Here is a 12,562-nt window from a genome sequence, read left to right on the forward strand (position 1 = left end):
GTTTGTTTTGTCTAGTAATGTCGCCGCATTTTGTCAATGATATGGTGTGCTATCTATCTGTTTGGTATAAGAGATATTAAGAGATAAATGTGTTACAGGTAGATGTATATATAATGACTCTAATGAACATGAATGTGTGCATGCATCAATGTTTTTTTGAAGAACTGAAGTAGGAAGACAAGAGAGTTCAAAATTAACAGTGGTTTTACACTAAAATGCCATTAGACGAATGAGGTTTATGCATGTACTGTAAACTTTTTTCAAATTGTGTTATGGGTGAGAGCTGGTTCTGTCTGTGTTTCTTTGAAACCGTGTGGCATAATTCTGACATAACGAGAAAATAAAGCGGCTTCTGTAAGTGCGTTTGTGTTTCTTTGCATACAATCAGTCGTATTTTAAAGTTCGATATTTCCTCCAAGCACAATGATGTAATAAAATATTTAATTTAACACCGGCACAGTTAACCCACTTTCATTTATTCGGCACCCGAATGTAAACAGTTCTCAATCTGCATAACGTCGCATAAATATTGAAACTTCCATCTGAATATCCCTGGAAACGGATTTACTTGGCGATTTTGAGAGAAAATAATGTCCAAGACACGCAAAATACTGTCCAAGTCCCATCGACTTCGCATTAATTACACGCTAAAACCTTTTAAACCCAATTAACTGACATAACTGTCCTCCCAGCTTCTTTATCGCAGTGTTTTTCACAGTTGAAAATTACGACCTCTTTGCTTTTACGACCAATTTTGCCTGTTGTCGCTGATGTTAAAATGTCTTGAGGTGAAGTGTTGGCAACTCATTCCGCTCTCATTTGGACACTGTCCTTGTTTTTGTCAATCAATTATGTCGGGAAGTTGGCCAATGATTTCTGTTGCAGCTTTGTGCGTTGGGGATAAGTTTGTACGTCCCATAGAGTGGCGACATCATTAATATCAAGTAACAGGGTGCTAGCGGACACTGGCCGATTGATTGGAAGATTGTCGCCGCCGCGCCGCTACGTCATCCGATCGACGCCATCCTTCCTGTCTCTGCTCTCTTGCACTAGTAAATTTGGTTATTTGTCTACTCGGAAGAATCTAAACGCTACGCGCTACTCATTCTCATATTGATGAAAGTGACTCCGTTATCGGCACAAGGACAGCTTATTTGCACAACCAACTACTTACTTAGTCTTTGTTTACAATAATAAACCATGATAAGTTCGTTCGAAACAGAACCTGTTTCACTCGCTTTCAGTTTTCATCTTATTTCATTGGAGCTTATAATGCCCCTGTTTAACAATGAAATGTTAATCAAAAGTGAAAATTGTGCCGTTTAGTTCACCTAGCGAGGGAACAGTGGCCGCCGCGTCCAGCATGACGGTTTAATTAACATTACCGCGGCGTGTGGGCGAACCGGCGTTGTGCGCGTTGCAATACAACAACCCATTATGTGTATTACGTCTTGCAACACTGACACAAAGGAGCGCGAAACGAACCACTCGAATAATCCACCTTCTCACGAATTCCTTCTGATGCTGTCCCCCATCTCTTCGGCTCTTAAAATATGCAAACATCCATACGGCGAGGACGAAATAAGCCAGTAACGCTCTCAATATTGCAAAGAAACGGCATTCTAATCGCGACGGAGGTTCCTCGCCCATAAATATTGTATGGGAGGAGCGCATAACAAAATATTTACGGGATATGAAGAGTGGATCGGCGAGCGACGAGCGGCGGCGGCGTTAGTAGGTCAGAGCGAGGCGCGGCGTCGCTCCAGTTTAGTGCCGCCTCCCGTCGCGACGCTCCCTCCACTGACTTTGAAATTCACAGAGACGTCTCGGTGCAAGACGCCGCGGGTGATTTTCCACCCTCGCGCACTGCGGCCCTCGACATCAAAGTGCAAGATTTTATTATTGCGTTACAGGTCGAACGGAAGCAAAAAGTGCTTCCAACTCCGCTGCCGAGTTAACAGAGATTTAATCCCCGTCTATTAACGTCGTCGAGTGCTCGATTTCATTACAGAAATCTTCAATTAAAATCGGTGTTGCTGCAAATTCTTGGGCGTTCCGTCGGAATTTGGTCCTAATGAGTTTGTTTTTTACTTGAAAGGTACCATGGCCAATGCATCAAAGTGGAAAACATTGTAACACAGATAATTGCCGGTCTAAAATGTAATTACGTGTCATAAACCAGCGGTCGTTACCTCTGCGACTGCATACTGCTGGTCTGACACACGGGACTAATATCTCGCCAACTACTTCGGCACTAAAAGCTTCCCCCAACCAACCTAAACGTATCGTAATGAGTTTAGTTCACTTATTCTATATATACTCTCTATTAATTAACCACTAAATAACAATGCAAAATGGCTTGTTAAAACGTGATACCAAAACAGTTTAATAGGTAGGTAGATGCATCGGAATAAATTGAAGCTATAAATAAATCGTACTTACTCACTCAAATTCCTGGATTTTTAGATGTTGCTTGTTCTACAATTGAAAAATAAAAAATATACAATACCGCAGACTGCATCTATAGATACATAATTCAAGGTGTTCCTTAAATTTTGATATGGACATAACATTATCTATCATACGTACGTAAAGATATTCATATTTCCTGCTACGATTTTATCTCTACCTATAAATCCTACTATTTATAAATAAACATTTTTCGAACAGTATACTCGTTGTAATATCGAACAGTATGTCAGAGCAGAGCATCGTCCAAAAGGGCGAGAAAGGACGGCGCGGGCGTCGCCCCGCTTGCGCATGCGACGCCGATTGTTCCGCGCGATAAGTGACGGATAGCGGCTCAGGTGCTGCAGTCGCGATGGTCACGTGCACCGATTTCTAATAACTACTCAACGCGTACGGTTCAAGTCAAAGAAGTTTGTAACTTACGTAAACTATTGTTGTTACATGTACATCATTACAAGACAACGCAAATGACACCATACGACAAATATGAAAATTTAAAATGCCGGTCAAAACATTGAGACCTAAAGTAAAGGAAACGAAAACACGCTAATAGCAGAGAATAAATGACAGGAGCACTCAAAATGGATTGGTGAGCATAGCCACAGACGCAGGAACACATGTAAACAAAATAAACGAGACGTATCTGCTCGCAGACTTACATAGGAACGCACTCAGGACACCGCCGAGGATGATAAATGGACTGGCCGCAGCTCCAGCTCTTCTCTTTAATACGCCAGGAGGGGAAATATGGCAGTAATGGAAAGATGTGACAGCAGAAACCGCCAGGGAAATAGATTAAACAGACGCCAACAATGGAAATTTAATTCGTCTGGCTGAGAAGTTGCTCGTTTTAACTAGAACAACAAAAGTTGACTCATACTCAGCTGCTATTACTGCCGTCCGAGATAAGATTTTGTCCTGAATACAGTGTACAGTTTAAATTGCAAGCTAAATAATAAAAGCTAGTAATCCAAAAGTGATTTAATAAAGATGCAGTGCCGACCGATCCGATAATCCCGGCGACAAATACGCCCAATTTATCGCTCCACCCGACGTAAGGCAATCTCCCGTGATAAATGAGCACGATGTGCCCTCGCAGGGATATTTTATTCTAATTCGAAGCTCAGCCGATCGGCTATCGAAAGCTCCCAATACTGAGCCATATGTCCAGAATTTAAATCAGCTCAACTTATCAAATTTTGATTGGCAGGTGTTTGCAAATTCAGAAGTGAATTAAATGAAAGCCGCAGGACACGTCTCGTGTACGTGAGATTTTTTTCAACGAATTGTACTTTGTGTAATTAATTTATCCTAATGAATCTCATAAAGTAACCTGAAATAAAAAGACAAAGCGGACAAAAAAGCAGTAGGGAAGCGCAAAGGTACAGGTACTGGTACCAAAGATAATCTTGCTGATGAGGTTTAAATCAGGAACTGTACCACGGTAGGATAAGGGCTACAATCTTTTGAAATTGAATATGAAACGCGTAAAAATAAATGGTATTTGTAATCTAGGAGGATACAGAGGAGACAGTGTTTCCACAAAGCGACGCGGCGAGCGATGAGAATACGCAAACAGGTGTCGACTCCGGGGCTATATTTGCATATAAATAGAGTTCCTGCTTAACTGTAACACTGCTTCGTCCCTTTCTCACTTATCCAGTGGTCATTATGTTAGAAGAGCAAAGAGAGTTACGCCTCCCTGCACGCGCTGTACGCAAGTACGTGGCTCCTGGAGATTCTATTTACGAACGGTGATGTAACGTAGGCCAGAGTGGTCGAATAAGCACATTAAAGAGTCAGTTATCTTCTAGAAAAAATTCAAACTATGCTACATTATGTACTTATTATTAGTCAAAAATAAAACAATGTTTTAATAACTTTATTAAACTTTGTTAAACACGAACTTTCATGCTAAGAGATAATAAAATGTAAAAACCATAGATACTATGCTTAATGGTACTCGTTAAAACTCCCCGAGAAGTTCTTGTGCAGTTGTGCCTGAGCAAGTTTTTTTCTGATGGGGAAGCTATTATGCGCCATGCGCATCTAAACCGGTCGGAGCAGCGACGATAGGAAGCAACAGAATTATTCTGCATTGTATCAGCTTCTAGTCGTTTACTGTACACAAAAAAATAAAAAGACATGAATAATTGAAGCGGAGACAGTCATCTCCAGAATATTAAGATAGTAATCATAGCTCGCGACCACGCCAGCGCAGTATTAAATAGCCATCGTGCCAGGTGATTAGTGGTCCGTTCTCGGTGGCCGGTTCCGCACCTCTTCCGTTAGCCATTTTTTATCGTTCGCCTATTACATCATATAACCAAGCGCGTTCTCGGTGCGTGACCCGTCTGCGTAGGCGCAGGTGACATGCGAACTGAACATCATTTCGACATTCAACACAAAACGACCTAACTAGTTCTGTTATTCGAGACCCCTGTTATTTGTGTTCTTTTTTTGAACCGAGCGTTTTCTATTTGTTCCGTCGGGCCCTTTTTTGCTGGGTTGCACCGCCCGTCTTCGAAGGTTCGGAGCGTTTTTACTGTGGGTAGGGGGAGGCGGGGGGTGGGGCTGACCCCCCGCGTGCCCGCGGCGTCCTTGGCCCGAGCGTTCACCTTGGCGCGCTGCGCCGCGGCCGCACCACAGGTAACAAAGTTCCGCGAACTACGTGATTTCTATGGCTGTCCGCCGAAAGTGGATCTCGGAGTAGGTAGAGCCAGTCGCCCGGCTCTAATATTACCGGGAACTCTGTAATGAAACACTGCAGCGAACCCTCCGGCAGCGCCAGACCCCCATCCAAGCTATACGCTCCTCGTGTACTTTTTACAGTATCTAATGTCCCTTATCCCCATTAAATCGCCCTGAAGTTAATCTGCTTAGACTTAGAAAGAATAACAAACGAAGACGAGTCGACGTGGTGGTCTTATATATTTATAATCATTTCGGGACTTGTTCTAATTACCGGACTCTAAGTTTATGATCCCCCACGTCGTTTTATTACCTTCACAGCGAGACTTTAATGCATTAAAATCGCTATGCAGCTGCGATAATCATAAAATAGATACCTACGACAAAATGGTACAACAAAGATACGCGACTTACGTATGAAAGACAAATGATTTCCAGATTTTCATGTCCTTACCAGGAGACAGGTTTAAAGATGGCCTATCATGTAATCAGTGATGTAGCCATCATTCAGAGATACTGTGAAGAAATTTGTCTTCTTAATCCAGCAGGTTTTATTGATGGTGTAATATGATTTACTGTTCCAAGGTGAGGCTGGCTGGACACTAATATCCGAGCAGCCCGCCGCCTATCGCGAGGATTGATGATGCACTACGTGGGAATATGGTAACTCATGCTCGTGAAGTACTCTGAACAGGTTTAATGCGATAGTCGCTGAAGTGTCTGATAAATCCGCGATTACGAATATTCCCAGAATGAAGATAAAGAACACAACTTTTAAGTTGTTTCACGGAAATGAGATAAATGCCGAGATAACAGCCTGAGAGAGTCAACTGTGAAAGTTTTATATGCTTCTCCATATTTAGTGGATTATGTTATTTAATCAAAGTCTAAGTCGTCTCCGTGGAACCACCATCGTGCTGCTGAATACCTGACGAGAATCTGCCGTGTCTTTTCCAATTCTATTTTTATAACATTTTTACGGCTGGCACTTTGATTTACTGCTTTAAGACTGTATTGTGGCTTACAACAGAATATTTCACAGAGTTATAGGCGTTTTAGTGCTTTCAGTGCCAGTCGACGTCTGCCTCGGGTTCATTATCCTGCCCTCCTGTCATATCAATCAAGTCATCGGTTCGCTCTTAACGAGGTCCTGATGGTTTCGCCTCTCGATTTACACCTTCCAATAACAACACATTCGTACCGATAAATATATTTCTGTAGGAGTCAGTGATCGTCGAAGTCGAGACCAGAGCAGCGAGTCCCAAAGCTCGTCGACCGTAATCTTATCGCATTAGAGGCCGGACATAGGAAGGGCATTAAATTTGAACGATCGTCGTGGAGCGGCGGGCAGAACGAACGCGCCTGGAACCGGTCGGCCGTCCGTAAATAATGGATTAGAGGGGGAACGCGGCGATGGCGGCGCGGGGAGCGGGGCGCACGCACCGGCTGCGCGCGCCGGGGCGCGGGGACTGCGCCTCCCGTCAGCTGTTGCGCGGACGGGAGCGCGCACTGCCGCCAATGCATCGCCGCTGCTGGCGCGCGCCGCCCGTCTGTCGCGACAATCAGTGCCAGTTTTCACGATCAGTGCCAGTGCAACATACAGTGTGTGCGTGTATTGTGTGACACCATGAGGATGTGCAGTGCGCTAACCGCGGTGAGGAGCTGACCGAGCCGCCGGGCGATGAGAAGTTATGTTACGCCACCGACCGAGGTGATTATCCCGACCTCGGCCCAAACCGTGCATGCATGTGGGAACGCGTCACGGAGGACCCGGTCCAGTGTAGTAGGCCTATCTCGCCATGAGTGCTCGTGTTCGGCACTCGGTACTCGTCGGTAAGCCACGCCGAAGCTTTTTACGAGTACAACAAAAAATGCAACTCCCATGGAAAGATGGTGTTTTTGTGGAAATCTAACAATGGATGTCGCCCTTGTGCTTAGGGATTCTGTAACGCTGTTTTTTTTTAATCTACGGTTTAGGGGAGAATAAAATAAAAAGCTGTTAAATAATAATAAAACTGAAATTTGCAACTTACAAACTTTAACTTAAGACGTAACTTTTGTAACCAGTGTGACTTCACGATACCGTTGGCAATCTCATAATTTTTATCTGAATTGTAAATTGACATGTCAATGCGGCTGAAACCGATATGAGTCACGCAATTCGTCTACTAATCAACTCGTGCGCACACGGTGCTGTAATAAATATTAATTCCCGTTGCATTTCCAACGTAACATATTTATAACCAACATTTGTGGCTCTATGGTTGATCCTACTTTATTGAGATTTACTATCAGTATGAGAAAGTTTATTACTGGTTGCTAATCAAAAACTATAAACTCGTTAACGTTACGAATAAAGTAACTCGGAAATTTAAAGAAAGAACATTTTCAACGTCCAACAATATAGGTACTTGCTGACAAAAGTGTGCTTAAATAATTTGATGAAAGTTATTGTATTTTTTTTTATAAAAAATTGCTTTTATTAAACCCATGCCTTGCTAAGATAAGCCAAACGATCGGAACAAGTATAATTGTTTTGTATTCCAAAGTTACGTTGACGTATTTAATGTTACTCACCGATTCAGTTTTACCCGTTTGTAGTAATTATTACGCGTCAATATGAATGATATTTACGACAGATTTAATTAAATGTTTTCCAACAACCAACATACACGTCATTTATTTTATGTGAATAACCTTCTGGAAACCCCGTCAGGTTTCTATTTCCACAACGTCAGTAATAGAGGAAGTCCTTATCATTATTAATCCTAACTTCCTTGAAAATTGTTAGCTAATATCTATTGTACGTAAATGAAAAACTTGTTAGGCTTGTTGCAACAACATATATAAACTGTGCCTTCGTTAGAACAATTATAAAGACATCAACTTATAGCACGCAATCATTTAATTCCGAAAAGTTGTTAACTAAAAATATGCATTTAGTTTGGTCACCGCATACCTAACCAACTACCGCAAATATTTAGATGCAAAAACATTAATAGTAAATATTCTTCTTTATTCTACTGATAATTACGTTACAAATTATCAAAAAACGAAATTGTCAATATCGTTATAAATATTTTATGATCCAAATTAACTAACGTATTACGTTATTTTGCAACGAATAACTTGTGTAATGGAATAATTGCTTTACCATTAACAGTAATTAGTGCTGCCAATTTCATTTCTGATATTTCCTGAAATATAACATTCGAACCATTAAATAGAACCAATATTTGTAGAAACTTAGGTATATTGACTGCCGCAAAAGTTTATTACTTGTTACGGTGCGTCTTGATTTTTCCTTTTGGGTTTTGGATGTGAACTGCAGTTTTCATTCAGTATGACTAGCTTGATATAATCAATAATTTCGTTCTTAGATGACTACAACATACATAACAGCTTGATTAATATTAATATCACACGTTTGTGCTTATTTAAAATGATTGAACTTTGCAACGGCTGTCATTAAATGGCTATGACTTGAAAAACGACTAGGTACCAACAACGGGTGAGCATTAGAACGTAATTCCTTTCTCGTTAGTTGCAACTACATAAAGAAAAGGCAGGTGTGACTAGCACCTTGAGCCTAGTCTTCCTGTTCGTATATCTAGTGAATTATTTATCTAATTCCTTACCAGTACTGACATGGACTTGATTAGACTTTAACAATGTCATCTACTTTGACTAATGTTTCTAACAACTGAATTTATAGCTTACAGCACCAGGATTGCGTTGTCAACTATAAATTAAATTACTTCGAACTAGAATATAAATAATGTTGATATTTTATTTATCTAGATATTTGTTTTGTTATCTCTAGGCTTTGTTAATTTAATAAAATTTTGCAGAAACGATTTCTTTTGTAGGGAAGTAGTCAGAATTCCTGATGAAGCCAGCGCAGCCACATTAATGCCAATGGTTGTGAGTCATTACGTGTCAAGCGAACTTCAACGCTTCCAAGTAATTTCTAACACTTCATTTGTACCTACTTAATAGGTGTGGCAGTCAGCAGTTCCTATTTCATGCTGCGCTGTAGCTTTTAACTTTATTTGTCCTACGGCTTCTCAAGTTTCCTACTCGACTATTTGGTTTACAACTTCTTTAGTAACAACATTGGCTTTATAATTTTTTAACCAATTGCCAATATTAAGTTATTATTATTTGTTTTTCTTTTTATTGCCTCTGCAAGCAATTATTACGTTATCGGCTCTATTTGTTTTAAATTCTTATTTGCTTTACATACGTGAATTGTATTCAATATTCGTATATCAAATAAATTATGCAACATCTGGCGCTTACGGCATGACTCAGGGTGATCATATCGATGTCTCACCTTTTTTTTTTTTCATTAACACCACGTGTCTAAACTGCGCTGCGTACACGCAGATGTTTTTAGATCATGCATGACATGAGTATGGATGGGTACGCATTATAGTTAGATGTGTTTATATTCGTCAAATCAGTTTTCAAATAAGTTTATGGTTCTGATTGTAACCTGAACCCTAATTACTTTGTCATGAATGTATTTAACATGACAAGTTTTAGAATTGATAACACTTCTATCTTCTAAAAACCAATTTTATTTACTTACCTTCACACAGCTATCACATATATTTAACCTTCAGAAGCTTCAATTATTTTGTACTTGCCGTCACTTTTTGTTACGGCACACCCACCATCATAATGGGGAATATTTTTTTAATGTAGTTTTTTTTTTCTTGAAAAGGGAAAGTTTTTGTCGACCTTTTATCGCTTGAGACGAACGTTTCTTTTTCCTCGTTTTATAACCATTAAACTTTTATGGGTATCCCTTTTGTAAGTACCTAGAATATTACTTATGTATTATATTGTATTGTTCTTGACGCTTTGACTATTGTCATTTTAATTTCTGCCGCTATTTGTTTGTTGTCTGAGGTCCCAAAGAACAGATAGTTTTTGTATAGTTTGTGTAGATTCCTTTTTGTGCTTAACCGACGAATCTGTATGAAAGGTTTTTCATAAAAGGCCCTTATGAATAACGGATGAGGTGTCTTCATTCCGTGGTAATTTATTTTGTTTCTGCTTTCTTTAAGTACGGCTTCCTCTATGTCTAAGTTAAAATGTATATGTAATATTAATAATTCTTCTCATTATCTGGTAAGTAGCTTTTGTCCATAGAACTCATCGTTATTTCGTGCAAAAAATTACCTAATTTAACTGTATTTAGGTATATATTACACTTTCTTTCAAAAGCTTTCAACTGTAAAGAGTGAAATGCATAAAATGTTAAAGTATGATATATAGAACCTTACAGTGGGTACTTCGTGTAAACGTCGTAATTACTAGATAGGCAAGACTATTTTAGTGATTCCATGGTGTAGTGTACTAGATTCCGAAAATCAATGGTTTGAACTGTCAGCTTCCGTATCAAGTTGCGCGATCATCGTTTCACACGCTCGAATGAGTATACTTCAATCACCTGTCACATGATACGATCGGAGTGCAATTATCCGTAGATTACGATATGCGTGTTGTTATAATACGAACTGTCAACGATCCTAGGGGCGCTTGCAAACCAATTCTGATTTTGATTTGCCAATTTAGTTTATATATAATATGCCAGTATTCATTTAGTTACGACCATCGACTGAATTCCTTGTTATGCTGTGTGTTATATTCTGCTGTCTTATTTTTACAAGTATTAAAGTTTAACTTACTATTTATGTATCTTTGTCTTCCCGGTTCATTACATTTACAATGCGATAATTTCGGTTGGCTTGCTGGGTGTCGTTTAATGTGATTATGATCTATGTCTAAAGGTTGCCTGGAAAAAATTGCCTCCTCAGTGATGAGGTCGCCTCTTGTGCCAATTATTTGTTTGTAATTATTTATGTTATAAGTTTCATTTGTGTGCAGTAAAGATTCTTGTATTTTATCATCGATGCAAGGTAACCTTAGCTTAATGTGTACCTACACATTATCTTTTTCGGTTCCGAAGGGAATTTATGTTACTAAGCCTTTGTATATTAATAAAAAACTCTTTATCTATCAAGAAACGGTACGGAATTCAAAACACCATGAGTAGTATATCAAATTAAACGGCGTTGCCTAAATCCGACTCTAGTCGGATCTATCCTTAGTTTCGATTTCTAGTCTGCTGACTCGCAAAATTACAGCTGTAACCTAAACTCTGTTTGGCAATTAGGTGCAGTCGCCTGGCTGCATCGCCGGCGCATCGGGCGGCTAACGCGATTTAAAAGCAATCTCGTCTCTTGCGCTCAATTTCCGCACAAAATGCTGAACGTTGCGTTTTGCTACGCAGACTGCTGAATCGCTTGGCCAGAAGAAATGCTATTATAATATTAAACCTATAATGGAACTAAGTGAAGAGAGTTGATAACATTTATGATAGACATTATTTTCTGTTATGTCATGGAATTCAGAAAAAGATGTACTTACTAATTCTAAGTTAATAATACGCTGATACGAAAAGTATTAGCCGTTTATGTAGATAGCTTGAGGTGTCAGTGCTAGTTATTTCAGTCAGTACTTCCCCTTCGAAAATATAGGCATGACAAGTGAAAGCCATCAGCGCGTCACCATTTGTCCGGCCAAGTAGTGAATGCCATATGGGGCAAAGTCACGCCAAATGACTTATAACAGTTCTATCTTTATGTATGTGTTTCAGTACGTTCAGTTTTTTACAATACGTTTTATTATTTATTACCATCACGAATACACAGTTAATACTCATAAAGACATTATTACATACATACATATGCACATAAACTCACGCCTATTTCCCATCGGAGTAAGCAGAGACTATTGAATTCCATTTGTTTCGATCCTGACACACTTCTTTTGCTTCCTCCACATTCATCGCGGTTCAGAGTAAATTGTACCTTTTCTAAGGACATCTCCAATTTGGTCAATGTACGTCCTTTTACCTAGGTCTTCCTCTGCCAGCCGACCACCCTTCGCTTTATATACTGCCTTCGTAATCCTATTATCCTTCATCCGCTCTACGGGTCCAAAACGACTTAACATTGCCTTCTCAATCTTAGTTACTACATCGTCCTAAAAACCTCAAATACCTTATTGTTAAAGCAATTTCGTCAATTAATTACAACTCAGATTTTTTGGCATCCATCTTTAAAATCATTTCACAACAAATTGGAAAGGTTTATAAAGAGATCATATTGTTGTATCATTAACGTAATAAATTCCACATAAGCATCATATTGAAGGTATAAATAAATATAATAACGACTTTTGTTTTCTTAAATTAATTGATACTTATCTTTTCAAGAAATATTGTACGTACATAGGTACATAAACGTACGCCTATTACCTACCAGTTAGCAGTGATTACCAAAGAACAATTTGAGAAAGAAAAGCAGCGTGCCCTTACTGTTAAAGA

At 39.5% G+C, this 12,562-nt stretch overlaps 1 protein-coding gene across 2 annotated transcripts in view; it reads left to right on the top strand.

Moving 5' to 3' along the window:
- The window catches only part of LOC126366194 (zinc finger protein jing), a 136,209-nt gene that overhangs the window by 89,384 nt on the left and 34,263 nt on the right, over window positions 1-12,562 (top strand). The window contains exon 1 of one of the 2 annotated variants that reach the window (XM_050009188.1): window positions 6,654-6,871. The exons of the other annotated variant lie outside the window; for it this stretch is intronic. Within the exon in view, the coding sequence (XP_049865145.1) occupies window positions 6,852-6,871 (20 nt within the window). The 5' untranslated portion in view covers window positions 6,654-6,851. Of the gene's footprint in view, window positions 1-6,653; window positions 6,872-12,562 lie in introns of those variants that run through there. 2 annotated transcript variants of the gene reach the window in all.

This window comes from Pectinophora gossypiella, chromosome 4 (genome assembly GCF_024362695.1).
Source record: "Pectinophora gossypiella chromosome 4, ilPecGoss1.1, whole genome shotgun sequence".
Classification (NCBI taxonomy): domain Eukaryota; kingdom Metazoa; phylum Arthropoda; class Insecta; order Lepidoptera; family Gelechiidae; genus Pectinophora; species Pectinophora gossypiella.